At 44.0% G+C, this 19516-nt stretch overlaps 1 protein-coding gene across 3 annotated transcripts in view; it reads right to left on the bottom strand.

Annotated features, from left to right (window-relative positions):
• Positions 1 to 19516, bottom strand: part of KCNQ3 (potassium voltage-gated channel subfamily Q member 3) — a 289722-nt gene that overhangs the window by 58279 nt on the left and 211927 nt on the right. For all 3 annotated transcript variants that reach the window (XM_075352849.1, XM_075352850.1, XM_075352852.1), the window contains exons 3-8: positions 18870 to 18996; positions 18179 to 18354; positions 17752 to 17904; positions 17571 to 17681; positions 10077 to 10172; positions 2334 to 2428 (exon numbers count right to left, since the gene is read on the bottom strand). In XM_075352849.1, the coding sequence (XP_075208964.1) occupies positions 2334 to 2428; positions 10077 to 10172; positions 17571 to 17681; positions 17752 to 17904; positions 18179 to 18354; positions 18870 to 18996 (758 nt within the window). The remainder of the gene's footprint in view (positions 1 to 2333; positions 2429 to 10076; positions 10173 to 17570; positions 17682 to 17751; positions 17905 to 18178; positions 18355 to 18869; positions 18997 to 19516) is intronic.

Below are 19516 nucleotides of genomic sequence, written 5' to 3'. Positions count from 1 at the left end.
ACTAGTTACGAGTACCGAACACTTGAGCATGGAAGTGCCCGCTCATCACTAGTTACGAGTACTGATAACCTGAGCATGGTAGTGCCCGCTCATCACTAGTTACCAGTACTGAGCACCCGAGCATGGTAGTGCTCACTCATCACTAGTTACGAGTACTGAGCACCTGTGCATGGTAGTGCCCACTCATCACTAGTTACCAGTACTGAGCAGCCAAGCATGGTAGTGCTCAATCATCACTAGTTACGAGTACTGAGCACCCGAGCATGGTAGTGCTCGCTCATCACTAGTTACGAGTACTGAGCACCTGTGCATGGTAGTGCTCGCTCATCACTAGTTATGAGTACTGAGCACCTGTGCATGGTAGTGCTCGCTCATCACTAGTTACGAGTACTGAGCACCTGAGCATGGTAGTGCCCACTCATCACTAGTTACAAGTACTGAGCACCCGAGCATGGTAGTGCTCGCTCATATACATACCTCCCAACCGTCCCGGATACAGCGGGACTATCACGCTTTGCATTGTTTGTCCCGTTGGCACGGGCGGGACGGCCGTATCCCGGGCTCCGCCCACCCACTCTCTCCCCGCCTCCCTGCTTTTCCCTCCTACCATCCTAACACGTGACGTGGCATAACAGAGAGGAGCGTGCTGCCCGAAACTAGTCTCTGTCTGCTCTGTGCTGCTGCTAAGGTATGTAAACTGAATCTCCCCAGCGCTGATTCCCCTCCCTCCCCCCCCCCCCCCCGGCCGGAGCCTCTCTGTGCAGGCGGCCCGCCATCTCACTGTGCGGGCGGCCGGCCGCCTCATTGTGCGGGCGGCCGCCTCTCTGTGCGTGCGGCCGCCTCTCTCTGCGGGCGGACGGCCGCCTGTCTCTGCGGGCGGACGGCCGCCTCTCTGTTCGGGCGGCCCGCGCCTGTCTGTGAAGGCGACCGGCCGCCTCACTGTGCGGGCGACCGGCCGCCTCACTGTGGCTGCCTGCGTCTCCGTGCTGGAGGCCCGCCGGCTGCCTGCCTCTCCGTGCTGGAGGCCCGCCGGATGCCTGCGTGTCCATGCTGGAGGCCCGCCGGCTGCCTGCGTGTCCATGCTGGAGGCCCGCCGGCTGCCTGCGTGTCCATGCTGGAGGCCCGCCGGCTGCCTGCATGTCCATGCTGGAGGCCCGCCGGCTGCCTGCGTGTCCATGCTGGAGGCCCGCCGGCTGCCTGCGTGTCCATGCTGAATGGGTGTGGATGGGGAGTGGATATGGGTGTGACTGTGAAATGGGTGTGGTTAGGGGGCGTGGCCTAAAAATTTGCCGCAAACTTTGTCCCTCCTTTCCTTCTTTAAAAGTTGGGAGGTATCCATATACTACTTGTTGAAAACGTGGATTGTTACCCATTTTCTTAAGGAGTACCTCCCTCCATATATTGGGGCCATTTCAGTGACCAAGGTGTAGTCATTTTCTTTTGTTTATCCTTTTTATTTTATGTAATGATATATGCCTCTTCTGTGCACTGCCTACAATTTCGGATTAAATATATAAAATGTAATAGCTTCGTTCCTCTTACTCTATAAATCGCCAACTCAAAGAGACCATACGTTATCTGGAACATTGGTTCAATTGCCCTGTAAAATGATTGTTATGGCACTAAATAATCTTTCTTGTGCTATTGTGGAGCTTGGCAGTGACAGTACCATGGTATATATATATTTCATGAACAGGAATTGGTAATATATATATATATTTTTATTTATATACATATATATATACATATATATATATATATATATATATATATATATATACACACACTATATCCTCCCTGTGAGCGCTCCAATCATCGGCTTAACAGTGGAGACGGATGCAAAATTCCCATCTTTCCAGTCTCCTGGTTACCTTCTGTCCTCTGGACCCAGAAGCACCCGCAAATACGACATTTTCAACTTTTTTTTCCTTTAATCAGCCTATGTGGGCAGTGCTTCAGCAGAAGCAGAGTAACGGGACACTGAGGAGCTGTCAATCAAGCTGGGTGGTATAGTGCACCAGGAGATAAGGGGTTAATTCCGAGCTGCCAATGAAGTAGACCAGGATAGATAAATAAGTAGCTTAGGTGGAGTTAAACTTTCAAAAAAGGATTATACAGCCTTTCTTCTATGGATTTTAAGTTCATAGTAACCACACCGGCCTCATCAGGTGTAAGGGAATTATTTCATAATGTATGCAGTTTGTATTGTAAAATCTGATGATGGATTTGCTTTAATCCCACATTGACTACCGTAATTTTTTCTCCGTGAACAACCACAACCTTAATATCCAGTCTATGACACTGACCTATCATTACAAGGAAGCGATGCTTACCTAAAATATGGGAACTGGACAATAGTCTCGTAATACTTCCAGGTGGCCGTCAGATCGATTCTGCTCAGGTTAGTGGCATAAAATCTCCAGGCCGACTGTAGAGAAAGAAAACCAAAATGTCATCCATTAATCCTGAATTCCAAATTACAATGAAAACTGACACACCGGGAGTAATATACAAGAGAAGTAGTATTATAGGAGATAGAAAAAGTCTACACACCCCTGATAAAATGCCAGGTTTTTGTCATGTAAAAAAAAAAAAAATCATAAAATGAAGAATCATTTCAGATTTTTTGTCCACCTTTAATGTCACCCATAATCTGTACAATACCTTTAAGAAACAAACTTCAATCATTCTAAGGAGGAAAATAACAAGAACAAAACTAAAATAATGTGGTTGCATAAGTGTGAACACCCTCTTATAAATGGGGAAGTGGTTATGTTCAGCATTAGCCAAACACATTAACAACCATAGAATTAAAAGCCCCTCGAAAAATGATGAAAGGAAAAAATTGGTCTGGGAAGTTGCCAAAAGGCAAACAACAACATTAAAGGAGCTGCAGGAATTTCTGTCAAACACTGGTTGTGTCTTTAGATAAACCATGGACCACTGTGAAGATGTCATAAAGAAATGACTTAAATTTAGCACAACAGTGACTTTACCTACGAATAGATCGCTCAAAAATTGATGAAAGAAGAAAATTGGTCTGGGAAGCTGCCAAAAGGCATACAACAACATTAAAGGAGCTGCAGGAATTTCTGTCAAACACTGGTTGTGTCTTTAGATAAACCATGAACCACTGTGAAGATGTCATAAAGAAGTGGCTTAAATTTGGAACAACAGTGACTTTACCTACGAATAGATCCCTCAAAAATTGATGAAAGAAGAAAATTGGTCTGGGAAGGTGCCAAAAGGCATACAACATTAAAGGAGCTGCAGGAATTTCTGTCAAACACTGGTTGTGTCTTTAGATAAACAATAGACCATTGTGAATATGTCATAAAGAAGTGGCTTAACTTTGGTACAACAGTGACATTACTTAGACCTTGACATAGCTCAAAAATGATGAAAAGAAGTAAATTGGTCAGTGAGGTTGCCAAAAGGCCTACAGCAACATTAAAGAAGCTGCAGGAATTTCTGTCAAGTAATGATTGTTTTTTTTTAGATAAACCATGGACAACGCTGAAGATGTCAAAAAGAAGTGGCTTAAATTTGGCACAACAGTGACAATACCTAGAAGTGGACGTCCCTCAAGAAATGATGAAAAGAAGAAAATTGGTCTGGGTGGCTTCCAAGAGGCCTACAGCAGCATTCAAGGAGCTGCAGGAATTTCTGGCAAGTACTGGTTGTGGAGACACGGGGCTCAGTGGGTGCTCTCGTCCACTAAAACCCGCCGCCTTTAGAAAGACAGCGTGGCTCAGGGCTCATCCCAACTGAACGCCGGCCTCCTTAACCGTGGCTGTAACACTACTCAGACAACACAGGGTGAGGGAACCACAATAATTAGACTTTATTGGATCCCCAAACAATTAACAGCACATAACACATAACCAGCAAAACACACAAATGTAACAGGCGACAGAGTCTCACCCTTCCGCTGGCTCACCAGGGATTTAGAATGTCCATGCCTCAGAGGTTCCAGGGCTATTCACTCCAATCCAGCAGCACCCCGCTTTTGGCGGGCACCCACCGAGAAAGGAATAATGCCAGATTTAGGAAGCTGTGTGAGGTCTGCAAAGTCTGTAACAGGTGACTGAACTGTCCCAACCTGAGTGTCCTCCTTAGGTAGTCCTGGTATGATGTTACAATCCTGGCAGCCGGAGTCGAAATCCCTAGGCTGTGGATATGGTCTCCAACCGGATCCAGAGTCCCTAGATTGAAGCCATAAGATATCCTGATCCTCTAGTCAGCTCCAAAGAGCTTAGACTGGATCCATCAGCATCCATCAACCTTCATCAACCCTGGTGGCTTAAAGAAGTCCCTTTTATAGCCATAACCTTCCCTTAGGATACACTGTGTCCTCATCGATTGGTTGGACAAGATTGCTTCTCCCATTGGATGAATTTCAAGCTGCATGGATAATGTTCATTTAAATGATGTGCATAGAAAGACTGAAGCTATCTACATGGAGTCTGCAAGTCACAGACTCTACAATGGCTACTAAGGTAATCACATTAGCAATACACAACTACAATACAATGGTTACTGGAAAAGTCTGGAGAACAATACGTCTGGCTTTCAGTGGCCAACACAATTACATTGAGTCAACAAGAGTCTTGTAAAAACAATGAGGGACTTCTCCCCCATCTATAGACAATCTATCATGCTGTCTGGATGAATTTTAAGAAACTTTAACCCATGAGAGTCCATGTCGTCACATTCCTCCCCCTTCTTAATATTAGCCAGACATGATAGGCTTCCGATCATCCTTCTCCTCTTGACGGCATTGTCCTTTTTAATGGTGAGGTCAGCAACAGAGGCTCGCATCTATACACCTCCCCCTGATTACCTCCCCCAAGTTGAGCAGCCATATTGCGGACAAGCACTAAGGTGGGGTCCATGAGTTGGGCCTGCACAAATCTCCCACTATCAATCCTCCCCCAGTCAACAGCCACAGTGTGGTTAGGCTTACTCACGGTTCTTGGCTCAGAAGTGGATGATGGAAACCGGGAATGCAAACCATCTCTGGAAAAGACGTTAGAAAGATCCACATCAGGGTCCTAATTGGCTTGGAGGTGGGTGACGGCTGCTTCAAACTGACTGGATAGTCCTTGTCCTAGGTCATTCTCCAAAATGACTGGTGTGAGCAGGTAATTCACAAGCCCCACTTTCCCTTCCCTTTGAGTGGCATCTAAAACAACAGGCTTGGTGGGGCCATCTATGAACCCCACTTCAACTTCCTCCTGGCTAGTCCCCGAAACAACAGGTGTGGGGAGGCTGTCCATAAACTCCATATGGACCTCTTCCTGGTCAGACCTCAAAGTAACTGGTGTGGGGACGGTGTCCATAAGCTGCACATCAGCCTTGCTCTGGTCAGTCTCCACAATGACAGGTGGGGGGAGGCTGTTCACAAGTCTCACATCAACCTCTCCCTGGTCCTTTCCCGAAATATCTGGTGTGGGGACGGTGTCCATAAGCTCCACATCAGCCTTGCTCTGCTCAGTCTCCACAATGTCAGGTGTGGGGAGGCTGTTCACAAGTCTCACATCAACCTCTCCCTGGTCCTTTCCCGAAATAACTGGTGTGGGGACGGTGTCCATAAGCTCCACATCAGCCTTGCTCTGGTCAGTCTCCACAATGTCAGGTATGGGGAGGCTGTTCACAATCCCCACATCGATCACTTCCTGGTTGGTCCCCAAAATACCAGGTGTGGGGAGGCTGTCCAGAAGCTCCACCTCGACCTCTCCCTGGTCGGTCCTTAGGTCCAACTGCACACATGCCACAGGAATGTCTGAGCGCTGGCCCTCAGCCAGGGAGATGGATAATTGGGAATCTGGTACAGGGTCTTCTGGGGAAACAATAACTGGACTTACCAGGGTAATGGAGGAAACAGTGTCTCGTAGTCGCTGGCTCTTGACCGGCTGAGCTGGTAGATGGCCTCCAAGCATGCGGCTACGGTTTTGGAGACAATCTTTATCTATATGTCCATGGCACCCACATGTATAACAGCGCCATAGATTGGGCGAGTCACAGGCCCTGTTTGTAGTCCTTTGTTTTGGCGCAGCTTCTGCTGGGTAGCGGAACCATCCTTCTCGACCGGCTGGTGCTAGCAGTACGGCAGCTGGAATCCCATAAACATATTCCAGAACCCAAGCCCTCTCTTCTATTGAGGATCTAGGCCCCAATGCATCCAACAACGCTGTGGCTTGGGCCATTTTGGACAAAGTTGATTCCCGATTGTCACTAGATCCATGATGTGGCACATAGTTTAAATCCTCTGGGTCAATATCGGCGGGATCCTCATCGTCCTCTGCATCATTCTGGGCATCCCAACGGACTAATTTCTGGATCAAGTCTGACCGAGTCTCAGCGTTCCAGTAGATAATCTTTCGCCTCTGGCACAGATCCTGTAGCATCCATTTACTGCAGCGGTCGTAACTCCTCTTTTGTCCTTGTCCCATGGCTGAGCTGGTGGGGTTGGACATGGCAGCGTCAGAAACCTGAATGCCTCCCCTATGGCCTGCTGGGTATGCTTATGTGCCTCCCTGGTTGTTGAGCCCTGGACGGTGTCCGAAAACACCAGTCCGCTGCAGCTCCCCTGGGTAAATCAGGCTGAGTAGTATCCCACCGCTGCCACCAATTGTGGAGACACGGGGCTCAGTGGGTGCTCTCGTCCACTAAAACCCGCCGCCTTTAGAAAGACAGCGTGGCTCAGGGCTCATCCCAACTGATCGCCGGCCTCCTTAACCGTGGGTGTAACACTACTCAGACAACACAGGGTGAGGGAACCAGAATAATTAGACTTTATTGGATCCCCAAACAATTAACGGCACATAACACATAACCAGCAAAACACACAAATGTAACAGGCAACAGAGTCTCACCCTTCCGCTGGCTCACCAGGGATTTAGAATGTCCATGCCTCAGAGGTTCCAGGGCTATTCACTCCAATCCAGCAGCACCCCGCTTTTGGCGGGCACCCACCGAGAAAGGAGTAATGCCAGATTTAGGAAGCTGTGTGAGGTCTGCAAAGTCTGTAACAGGTGACTGAACTGTCCCAACCTGAGTGTCCTCCTTAGGTAGTCCTGGTATGATGTTACAATCCTGGCAGCCGGAGTCGAAATCCCTAGGCTGTGGATATGGTCTCCAACCGGATCCGGAGTCCCTAGATTGAAGCCATAAGATATCCTGATCCTCTAGTCAGCTCCAAAGAGCTTAGACTGGATCCATCAGCATCCATCAACCTTCATCAACCCTGGTGGCTTATAGAAGTCCCTTTTATAGCCATAACCTTCCTTTAGGATACACTGTAACCTCATCGATTGGTTGGACAAGATTGCTTCTCCCATTGGATGAATTTCAAGCTGCATGGATAATGTTCATTTAAATGATGTGCATAGAAAGACTGAAGCTATCTACATGGAGTCTGCAAGTCACAGACTCTACAATGGCTACTAAGGTAATCACATTAGCAATACACAACTACAATACAATGGTTACTGGAAAAGTCTGGAGAACAATACGTCTGGCTTTCAGTGGCCAACACAATTACATTGAGTCAACAAGAGTCTTGTAAAAACAATGAGGGACTTCTCCCCCGTCTATAGACAATCTATCATGCTGTCTGGCTGGATTTTAAGAAACTTTAACCCATGAGAGTCCATGTCGTCACACTGGTTGTGTCTTTAGGTAAATCATGGACCACTGTGAAGATGTCATAAAGAAGTGGCTTAACTTTGCCATAACAGTGACGTTACCTTAAATTAGGTGTCCCTCATAAAATGATGAAAAGAAGAAAATTGGTCTGGGGAAATTGCCAATAGGCCTACAGCAACATTAAAAGAGCTGCAGGAATTTTTGACAAGTACTGGTTGTGTCTTTAGATAAACCATGGACCACTGTGAAGTTGTCATAAAGAAGTGACATTACCTAGAAGTGGATGTCTCTTAAAAAATGATGAAAAGAAAAAAAAATGGTTTGGGAAGCTGCTAAGAGGCCTATAGCAACATTAAAGGAGCTGCAGGAATTTCTGGCAAGTACTGGTTGTGTCTTGCATGAGACAGCCATCTCCTGTATTCTTCATATGTCTGGTCTGTGGGGTTGGGTAGCAAGATGGAAGTCTTTTATTACAAAAAAAACAAAACATCCAAGCCCATCTATGTTTTTCCAAAGCCTACACCAGGTCAGATAAAAGCAGGGGGGTAAAGTATTTTGGTCTGTTGAGACCGAGGTTGATTTTTTGTCCATAGTTCAAAAATGTGTGTTTGGCACAAAGACAACAATGTTCAGCAACAAAAGAACACCACACCCACAGTGAAGCATGGTGGGGGCAGCATTGTGCTTTGAGGCTGTTTTTCGGCAGTTAGAAGTAGGGCTTTAGTTAAGGTGAAATAATTATGAACAGTTCTATATATCAATCAATTTTGCAACAAAACCTTCAGACATTTGCTAAAAAGCTGAAGATGAAGGGGAATTTCACCTTTCAGCAAGACAATGACCATAACAGCGACCTCCAAATCATGAAGAGAACAGCTTTGCCAAGAGATGAAAGATGAAAGTTTTGGAATGGCCAAGCCTGAATCCAGACCTGAATCCAAGTGATAATCTGTGTGTGACCTGAAGAGGGCGCTGTACATGGGCGGCACGGTGGCTCAGTGGCTAGCACTGCAGTCTTGCAGCGCTGGGGTCCTGGGTTCAAATCCCACCAAGGACACCATCTGCAAGGAGTTTGTATGTTCTCCCCGTGTTTGCGTGGGTTTCCTCCGGGTACTCCGGTTTCCTCCCACATTCCAAAGACATACAGATAGGGACTCTAGATTGTGAGCCCCAATGGGGACAGTGTTGCCAATGTATGTAAAGTGCTATGGAATTAATAGCGCTATATAAATGAATAAAATTATTTATTATTTATTTATTTACACAGGACACGTCCCTGCAATCTGACAGATGTGGCGCAACTGCAAGGAAGAGCGGGCAAAGATTGCCAATTCTAGATGTGCCATACTGAGACTCAGATCCAAAAAAGACCAAATGCTGTCATAAATTCAAAGGGAACTTCAACTAAGCATTAGTTTAAGGGTGTGCATATTTTTGCAATTATATTATTGTAGCTCTCTTATTTTTCTTTTTCCACCCGAAAAGATTTCAGTTTGCTTCTCATTAAATTTGTACATATTATGAATGACATTAAAAGTGGGAAAGGTTCACAAAAGATTCTTCTTGGTATGATTGTTTTACATCACCTGCCATTTTAACAGGGGTGTGTAGACTTTTTATATCCACTGTACATGGGAGAGGTGAAGAAAAATGCATATCAGGGTTTGTGAGCAGATACCACCTACAGGCACTGCCATTAGTGAGGGTCACACAGTGTACCCCAGATCAGAGAGGGAAAGAGAATCCCTGCAGCTGCATCCCCCTCCTCCGCCCACTGTGCACTCTACTAAACTCAAACAGTTCATTAATAAGTGGATTTTTTTTTTTTTTGGCTGCTTTGACTACAGCTCCCAGCATGCCTTGACAGCCGACATTTGCTGACCCCTGATCATCATCATCATCTACAAAGTCAATATATTCATCATAAATATCATCACTTATCAGCATCATAAAAGTTAGTACTTATCATTAACATCAGCTTAACACCAATGTCATCATTTATCATCATCAATAACATCATTATTTATCATCATCATCATCATCCCCACAGTCATCAATTATCATCATCATCATCACTTATCATCATCATCATCATCAATAACATCATTATTTATCATCATCATCACTACAGTCATCAATTATCCTCATCATCATCATCATCCCCACAGTCATCAATTATCATCATCATCATCATCATCACTTATCATCATCATCATCAACAACATCATTATTTATCATCATCATCACCACAGTCATCAATTATCCTCATCATCATCATTTATCAATATGATCATCATCATAGAATATCAGTTTATCATCATCACTTATCATCATCATCATCATCATCATTTATCATCTACATTATTATATGTCATCATCCATACGATATCATCATTTATCACCATCATTATCTCCGCTCTTCTCACCTGGATGAGTTCTGCAGCCGGTTTCCTTCTCTTTTCGAAATGTTTCTGCCGATGTTGTTCCTGAACTTTAAGAGCGAGTCCAGATCCGAGAATACCCTGAAACACACATAGCGCCATAGTGTAACCACGTGCAACACCGCAACACAACGCCGCACACAACACAGGACGTGGTATGGGGGTACGGGGAAGGCGGAGGATAGGTGGAAAAGGTTAGCAGGTGGTATACCCGACGGCAAGGAAAGAGAGAAAGGAAGGACAGAAGAAAGGAATGAAGGATGGAGGGAAGGAAAGAAGGAAAGAAGGAGAGAAGGAAGGAAAATAAGGAGGGAGAGTAAGGAAAGGAAAAGGAAGGAGAGGAAGATAAAGGAAAGAGGGTGTGATTGTGGAATATGGTGGGTTGTGTATCATTTTGTGTAGGTTTGTATTTTAGGTGTGGTGCTCTGTCCATTCTGTGTAATATTTGTCCTGTCTGCAGGATTATAACCCCGTGCAGTGCTTCTGTCCCTAGGTCTGGGGGAGGGGGGCCTGGGATCCACCCAAACTCTCTGTTTACCTGGGATATTATTCAGTCTGTCTGAGAACTTCAAGAGAGAAGCAGGAAGATTCATCCTCTGGGGGAGAAGCTGAGGCTCCTCAGAGAGACTTGGACATTTATCCCTTACTGGACTGTATCCGTGTTCCTGGACTACTTTACCCTCCGTGTGGTGGATTATGTTATGGACCTTCTTGATTGCTTGGAATAAATGTTCTTTGGATTGTTCCATTACTCTCTCTCTGTTGATTGTGTGATATCGGAGAAGGACCCCGTGACAGTGGTGGGATCGACAGAGTACCATGCTTAAAATATGAACCTACACAAAATGATACACAACCCACCATATTCCACCATCACAGAAGGAAAAGAAGGAAGGGAGGAAGGAAAGAAGGAAGGAAGAAGGAACAAAGGAAGGGGGAAGGAACAAAGGAAAGAAGGAAGGAAGGAGGGAAGGAAGGAACAAAGGAAAGAAGGAAAGAAGGAGAGAGGGAATAAAGAAAATGAGGAAGGAATGGAAGGAAGGAAAGAAGGAGAGAAATAAAGAAAGAGAAAAAGAAAGAAAGAAAGGAAGCAAAAAAAGGTAGGAAGGAACAAAAAAGGTAGAAAAAAGGAAGGGAAGTAAAGAGAGAAAGAAAGGGAAGAGAGAAAGGAAAGAAGGAGGGAAGGAAAGACAGAAAGGAGGAAAGGAAAACAACAGGAAGGAAGAAAAGAAATTATGACAGGGAGGAAGGAAGCAAAGAAAGAAAGTACAAAAAAGAAAGAGAAAGAAAAAATAGAAAGGAAGGAAAGAAGAAAGAAATTAAAGGGAAATAAAAAATAATCAAAGATGGAAGCATAAATAGAAAGAAGGGAAAAAAGAAAATGCAAGAGAGAAAAATGAAAAAAGAAAAAAGGAATGAAAGAAAAAGAAAAAGTAAGAAAGAAAAAAAGATGAAAATTAAAAAGAAAGAAAGTAGAAAGAAAAAATAAAGAGAAAGATAGAAAGACAAGAAAGAAAGAGATAAAGAATGAAGGAAAGAAAGAAAAAAGAATGAGAAAAGAAAGAAAGAGAAGTAAGAGAAAGAAAATGAATGAAAGAAAAATAAAAAAAGAGAAGGAAAGAAAGAAACAAAGACGGAAAGGAAGAAAAATACAGAAGGAGGGGAAGAAATAAAGAAAAAGAAAGAATGAATTTGTCACTGATTAATAAACTGTGGAATTTATACATGTCATATTAATAAAAAATGATAAAGAAAAAGAAAAAAAGAAGAAAAAAAGAAGAAAAAAAAAGAAAAACCCTAACTGGTTTATGTACCGTGTAATATAGACATGCCATAATAATAGTGCCATATACAGAGAACACTAAGTCACCATACAGTGCCACACTGATATTCCAAATAAAACGCTCAGATAATACTGCTATATAGCATTGCATTTCAAGTCCCAAATAATACCGCCATACACCAGAATTTATCGTGTTTCTACTCTAAATTTCTTTTTGCTCTATTTCCCTTACTACGATGGAGGAAGTAGTTTGACTGTCTCTGGGCACAAGATGGCGGCACTATGTGGGCACAGCCGGCTTTGTTTAGGTAAAGCATGGCACATTCTGACCTACAGGACAGAAAGAGGACACCTGGGGTCCGGGGTGGGTACAAAAAGGGTAACTGAGGCTCAGACACTAAAGGGCCCCCTAAAACAGACTTAGGGGACGTACAGCTGTGACTTTCAGGCCTTGGGACCAATTCTAAACAGTAATGTGAAGATGTGATCTACAGATCTACCAGCAGATGGCGCTGCAGTATCGTGACACTATACAGGACACCGTATTCTGCAGCCGTCTGGTGATTTTGGATGTTTTTATTAATTTTACCTAAAGAATGTGATCAGAAAAGAAACCAAACCCTTACACCAGCACATTGTGCACTATATGGCACAGGGATATATTATAGTTTTCAACTGACGGCAAGCAGAGATCTTGAGAATTGTGCGGAAGAAACACAAAAAGTATATTGGGAAAACTCCGCTATCTCCGTAAAAGGAAGGTGATATTAGGATTTTTTTGTTTTCTTTTTATTTTAACTGTATTATTTTTTTCATTTGAGAATTATTTTACTATCTATAGCACTACTTATACACCATGTGCAGAACTATTAGGCAAATGAGTATTTTGATCACGATGCTTTTTATACATGTCGTCCTACTCCAAGCTGTATAGGCTGAGAGCCAACTACCAATTCAGTAAATCAGGTGATGTGCATCTCTGTAATGAGGAGGGGTGCGGTGTAATGACATCAGCACCCTATATAAGGGGTGCTTCATTATTAGGCAACTTGCTTTCCTTTGGTAAAATGGGTCAGAAGAGAGATTTGACGGGCTCTGAAAAGTCCAAAATTGTGCGATGTCTTGCAGAGGGATGCAGCAGTCTTGAAATTGCCAAACCTTTGAACCATGATCACCGAACAATCAATCGTTTCATGGCAAATAGCCAACAGGGTCACAAGAAGCGTGCTGGGCAAAAAAGGCGCAAACTAACTGCCCATGAATTGAGGAAAATCAAGCGTGAAGCTGCCAAGATGCCATTTGCCACCAGTTTGTCCATATTTCAGAGCTGCAACGTTACTGGAGTATCAAAAAGCACAAGGTGTGCCATACTCAGCGACATGGCCAAGGTAAGGAAGGCTGAAAAACCACCACCTCTGAACAAGAAACATAAGATAAAACGTCAAGACTGGGCCAAGAAATATCTTAAGACTGATTTTTCACAGGTTTTATGGACTGATGAAAGGAGAGTGACTCTTGATGGGCAGATGGATGGGCCAGAGGCTGGATCAGTAAAGGGCAGAGACCTCCACTCCGACTCAGACGCCAGCAAGGTGGAGGTGGGCACTGGTATGGGCTGGGATCATCAAAGATCAACTTGTGGGACCTTTCCGAGTTGAGGATGGAGTGAAGCTGAACTCCCAGACCTACTGCCAGTTTCTGGAAGACAACTTCTTCAAGCAGTGGTACAGAAAGAAGTCGGTATCGTTCAAGAAACACATGATTTTCCTGCAGGACAATGCTCCATCACATGCATCCAACTACTCCACAGCGTGGCTGGCCAGTAAGGTCTAAAAGATGAAAAAATAATGACATGGCCCCCTTGTTCACCTGATCTGAACCCCATAGAGAACCTGTGGTCCCTCATAAAATGTGAAATCTACAGGGAGGTAAAACAGTACACCTCTGGGAACAGTGTCTGGAGGCTGTGGTGGCTGCTGCACGTAATGTTGATCGTTAACAGATCAAGCAATGACAGAACCTTTGGATGGTAGGCTGCTGAGTGTCATCAGAAAGAAAGGGGGCTATATTGGTCACTAATTTTTTGGGGTCTTGTTTTTGCATGTCAGAAATGTTTATTTCTAAATTTTGTGCAGTTATATTGGTTTACCTGGGGAAAATAAACAAGTGAGATGGGAATAGATTTGGTTTTATTAAGTTGCCTAATAATTCTGCACAGTAATAGTTACCTGCACAGACAGATCCTCCTAAGAAGCCAAATCTAAAAAAAACCCTCCAACTGCCAAAAATATTAAGCTTTGGTATTTATGAGTTTTTGGTTGATTGAGAACATAGTTGTTGATCAATAATAAAAAAAATCCTCTAAAATACAACTTGGCTAATAATTATGCACATGATGTAATAAAACATTAAAAAAGAAAAAAACATTCATTCTTTACACTGACAACTATTTATAATACTAGATTAATACTCCCAGTTCTGTAGGATATATCAATGTATAAGAGGAAGGGAAGGTGAGCTGTGACATCATCTATTGTGAATGGTGGATCCTGTGTTGTCTACTGTATATAGAACTATCAGTCATTGTATAGGAGGGGAGGGGGTGAGCTGCGACATCACCTATTGTGAATGGTGGATCCTGTGTTATCTACTGTATATAGAACTATCAGTCATTGTATAGGAGGAGGAGGTGAGCTGTGACATCACCTATTGTGAATTGTAAATCCTGTGTTATCTACTGTATAGTGAGGTGTTATGAGTCATTGTACAGGAGGAGGCAGAGGTGAGCTGTGACATCACCAATTGTGAATTGTAAATCCTGTGTTATCTACTGTATAGTGAGGTGTTATCAGTCATTGTACAGGAGGAGGCGGAGGTGAGCTGTGATATCACCTATTGTGCAAGGTGGATGCTGTGTTATAAAACAATATAAAAAAACAGTTTCTATGGAAGGGAGAACACAATTTATTTTTTTAAGTGGTCCTTTGAGGTAATAAAAAAGTCAAATGTAAAAAAAAGTGAAAAATTGCCACAAATTACTCCCCCCCCCCCAATATCAGACAAAAAAAGGAATCTAAAAATGACATAAAAATGAATATCTGAATGAGAACATTTTCTATAGCTGCTAAAAGTGCACATACAGTAAAACCCGAAAATATGCCTGGTCAGTAATGGGTGGTTGGTGGGGGGGGGATGGCTCAGTCCTCAACTGGTTAAGGATTGCAACTAGTAATGCAGTGCCACAATCCCTATATTTCATGCTTTCATAGTTTAGCTTTTCAGAGTGCTGCTGTTTTTGTAACTTAGGTTGCTTTCACACTACGTTTTTTTAACATGTGTCATGAACGCTTTTTTGCTGTAAAAGCGGATCCTGCTTTTACAGCAAAAAACGCATGCTAAGGCCGGTTTCACACATCCGGCTTTTCGCCGGTTTGCCGGATCCGGCGCTCTCCCGTACAGACAATACAGTACAGTGACAGCGCTGTAACTTCCGGGTCACATGCGCCGGTCACATGACAGCATGTGACCGGCGCTTGTTGCGCTGTCACTGTACTGTAGTCACTGTATGGGAGAGCGCCGGATCCGGCAAACCGGCGAAAAGCCGGATGTGTGAAACCGGCCTAACGCATGTGTTATTTTGCAGGATCCTGTCACTGGATGTTTAGGGGCGGGCATTGGAGTCATGTGATCGGGTGTGAGGGGAACTAAACGTGCCAGACTGGGAGCCGGCTTCTTACAACTGCGGAGGTTCGTAACCAAGATAAACATCGGGTAACTTGCTTGGATACCCGATGTTTACCTTGGTTACGAGCGTCTGTACACGTAACCAATGTAAACATCGGGTAACTAAGAGAAGTGGTTACCCGATATTTACCTTGGTTACGAGTGTCCGCAGCTCTCAGGTGGGAGAGAGAGAGGGAGGAGAGGAAGGGGGAGAGACAGAGAGAGAGAGGGAGGAATGAGAGGGTAGAGGGAGAGGGAGGAGAGAGAGGGACTGATCACCCGAGACTGGTTTCTGGGCATGCTCAGTAGAGCAAGCAGGATCCTGTCTATCAGCATGCCAGCGTTCACATGCGTTTGCGTGCAGTATAGTCAGGATCCAGCAATTTGCAGTATTTGGACGCAGCTCAAAAACGCTACAAGTAGCGTTTTTGAAAAATGTTAAAAAACTGCAAGTCGCTGGATCCTCACTATAACGCACGCAAACGCAGGTGAACGCATGTTAACGCGAGTCCATTGCAAATGCATTGAAAGGAAAACGCATTTGCACTGGATCCGCTTTTGCGTTAAAAAAAACGTTCATGACGGATGTTAAAAAAACGTAGTGTGAAAGCCGCCTAAGTTGAATTTTCAGAGTGCTCCTGTTCACACCAGTCTTTTTATATTACTCAGGATTACAACTGATAGGATTGGTTTTACCTCCATTCTTCTAACAAGAGTCAGTAAATACCTTTATTACACCTTAAAAGAGCTGAGATAATGCCCAATAGGAAGACAGGTACTGTGGTTCTCCGGGTTTTGGACTTGGACAGAAGCAGAATTGTAATAATAAGAGCGTGCCGAGTGTATGAGATGTGTCTCTAAGTTTACAAAAAGGTGGTACTCTCGGATAAAAACCTAGATTACTCCTTTAAGAGAAATAACTGACACATGGAGCGTTGGGCGCTGTTCAGATTGCAGATTCTGACACTCGGCCCCATAGTTACTCTGGTTTCTGGGATCAACACAGCCAGGCTCAGGCACCGACTTGCTGTGTGCTAAATCATAGGCAGCCTAGCAAGAGTTAATCTCTGCTGGTCTGCTTACTCCTTTGATCACATGTTGTGGGAAGGCCAATCACATCTGTTCCCCTCCTATTTATGCTGGTTGAATCCTTCCACCCATGCCAGCTATAACAAAGAGAGTGGGAGCCAGCACTGCCTGAGAATGGCATTCAAAAAAACATTTTTAGTGTAAATTCACAAATATTCCAACTGTACAATAATGAAAATTGAGATTTTTAGCAAATGATTGATCAATTTGAGCAACGTCAAGGCAAATCTCTATAGGGGGGGTTCTACTCTATATTTACATTTTCAATGTGCCATACAGCAAACTAACAGCTAAGTTAATCCCTGCTAGTCTGCTTGCTCCTTTGATCACATGTTGTGGAAAGGCCAATCACATCTGTTCCCCTCCTATTTATGCTGGTTGAATCCTTCCACCCATGCCAGCTATAGTTTATTCTATGTTGGTCTGTGAGGTGTGGTGTCCCAGACTTCCTGGTGAATGTTATCCTCTTTGCTCGGTGCAGTTGTGGAGTTTACCTCTGTTGTTTTGTAGCTTCCTTCCTGCTCTTGTTTTCCTCCTGAATCTCTTATTGTCTTTACCTTTGTGTGTATGTGCAGTGATAGAGTTTTGGTTTTCCCTTGTCTGTCTTCATCTGTGGGTTTCATCTCACTCCTGTACCATCCCTTCTAGGGGGGAGGGAAAATCAGATCAGGACTAGTCCAGAGCAGGGCCAGGAAGGAGACTCAGGCCTCTCCACCAACAGGAGTATCCCTGAGGTTAGGAATAGCATGAGGGACACCTTAGGAGCCCCGGTTCTCATAGTCATAGTGACACTAACCATAGAGATTCACAGTCAAACATAATATACTGGAGCTCCCTCTAGTGGTGATCCATAATTATGACAATTATCAGATAAGACTACTCACGGCAGGAAGTGCAAAAAAAGAAACACCAATCAAAGAGAACGTGGCTGCAATTAACCGGCCTTCCCAGGTCTTTGGAGTCTTGTCTCCGTAGCCAATTGTTGCAAGAGTGATCTGTAGAGGCATAGATTCACATCAGTAGGTTATGATACTAGGGAGAGAGGAGCTGCTCCGCAGTACTCACCAGTCCCCACCAGAGGGCGTCAGCGTACGTTTCAAAATCTTCCGTCTTCTCACCTCTCTCGTTTAATTCGTGGTCATCTTTTTCCACCAAATAGACAAGGAATGATGAAAGAATTAGCGTCAGGAAGCCGATGTACCAGGCAGTGATGAGCTCCTGGAAAATACGGGGGTTTATATAAGATCCAGACACATATAAATATGACGTACTTTTTCATATAAGATACAGTCTGCATCTTTACATGCTGTCAATTATATATTTTTGGCTGCCTATAGGCACCACTAGAGGGAGCTATACTACTGAACTCAATGGGAGAGGTAAATCTCTATGCAGTGAGCTCCCTCTAGTGGCAGATGACGGTAGCGCTACGATGGTGCAAAGAAGGAGGAAAAGCGGTTCCCTTCTCAGAGCATCCAGTATCTCCACTGACCTTACTGTGTGAACAGATGGCAGACCCCAGCAGCTTCCAGGTTCCCCCTCTCCTGTCCATGCGCAACATGCGCAGAATCTGAAGAAAACGCAAACTCCGAAGAGACGTGGCCAAGACATTTCCCTGATTTTTACCAACAGCCACCACAGGGATAGAAGCGACCAGGACAAAGATATCTAAAAAAAATATAAAAAGAATCAAGAGTGAATTGGATTGGATTTCAGTGACTGGTTGTAATACTCATGCTGACCAGCAGATGGCAGTGTGTAACTGCAATATTTGTCACGGGGAAAATAAGTGTCAGAAACTTACAGGTTAAAAACACTTTGGGTTTTGGGGCTAAAAATCATTTTTGTAATTGGGTATTGCTTACAGATTTTGCACCGTTTTCTTTCTACAGCCATCGTCCTTTACTGGCTGCAGAATGAGTTAACTGGGCATCCATCAGGGAGCGGTGGGAGAGATTTTAACTCTTTTTTTTTTTTTTTTTCAGCTGATTTGTGACCACAATAAAGATGAATGTGCAGGAAAACAAAGCAAAAAAGGTGCAAATGTTTAAATTATTACGAATTGCAAAAATGATTTTGATCCCCAAATCAATAGATTAATTTAAAATAAAGAAAAAGAAAAAAAAAGGTCACTGCGTCTTTAATAAAATGTGCTCTGTTATTAACAGATAATCCTCACCCACCCAGCATGCAGAGAGGCTTCCTGGCAAACTTCAGCCGTCCCCTCCAGCCCTTATAGCGGCAGCAGCAGCCGGCGGCCCAAATCCTCAGAGCAAATTCTGCGCCAAAGATGACGAGAGCGAAACGTTCCTAGAGGAAGAATGAGACAGAGAGTCACATGATGGGCCCCTGCTCCAACACACGCCTATACACAGTCATATGCACCTATAGAAAGTCACACACCGATAGAAAGTCACACACACCTATAGAAAGTCACACACCTATAGACAGTCACACACCTATAGACAGTCACACACACCTATAGAAAGTCACACACCTATAGACAGTCACACACCTATAGAAAGTCACACACCTATAGACAGTCACACATCTATAGAAAGTCACACACACCTATAGACAGTCACACATCTATAGAAAGTCACACACCTATAGAAAGTCACACACACCTATAGACAGTCACACACACCGATAGAAAGTCACACACACCGATAGAAAGTCACACACACCGATAGAAAGTCACACACACCTATAGAAAGTCACACACCTATAGAAAGTCACACACCTATAGACAGTCACACACCTATAGAAAGTCACACACCTATAGAAAGTCACACACCTATAGACAGTCACACACACCTATAGAAAGTCA

Source organism: Anomaloglossus baeobatrachus, chromosome 6 (assembly GCF_048569485.1).
Source record: "Anomaloglossus baeobatrachus isolate aAnoBae1 chromosome 6, aAnoBae1.hap1, whole genome shotgun sequence".
Taxonomy (NCBI): Eukaryota; Metazoa; Chordata; class Amphibia; order Anura; family Aromobatidae; genus Anomaloglossus; species Anomaloglossus baeobatrachus.
Note: the sequence above shows the minus strand (reverse complement) of the source record. Positions and strands in the feature narration are given on the sequence as shown.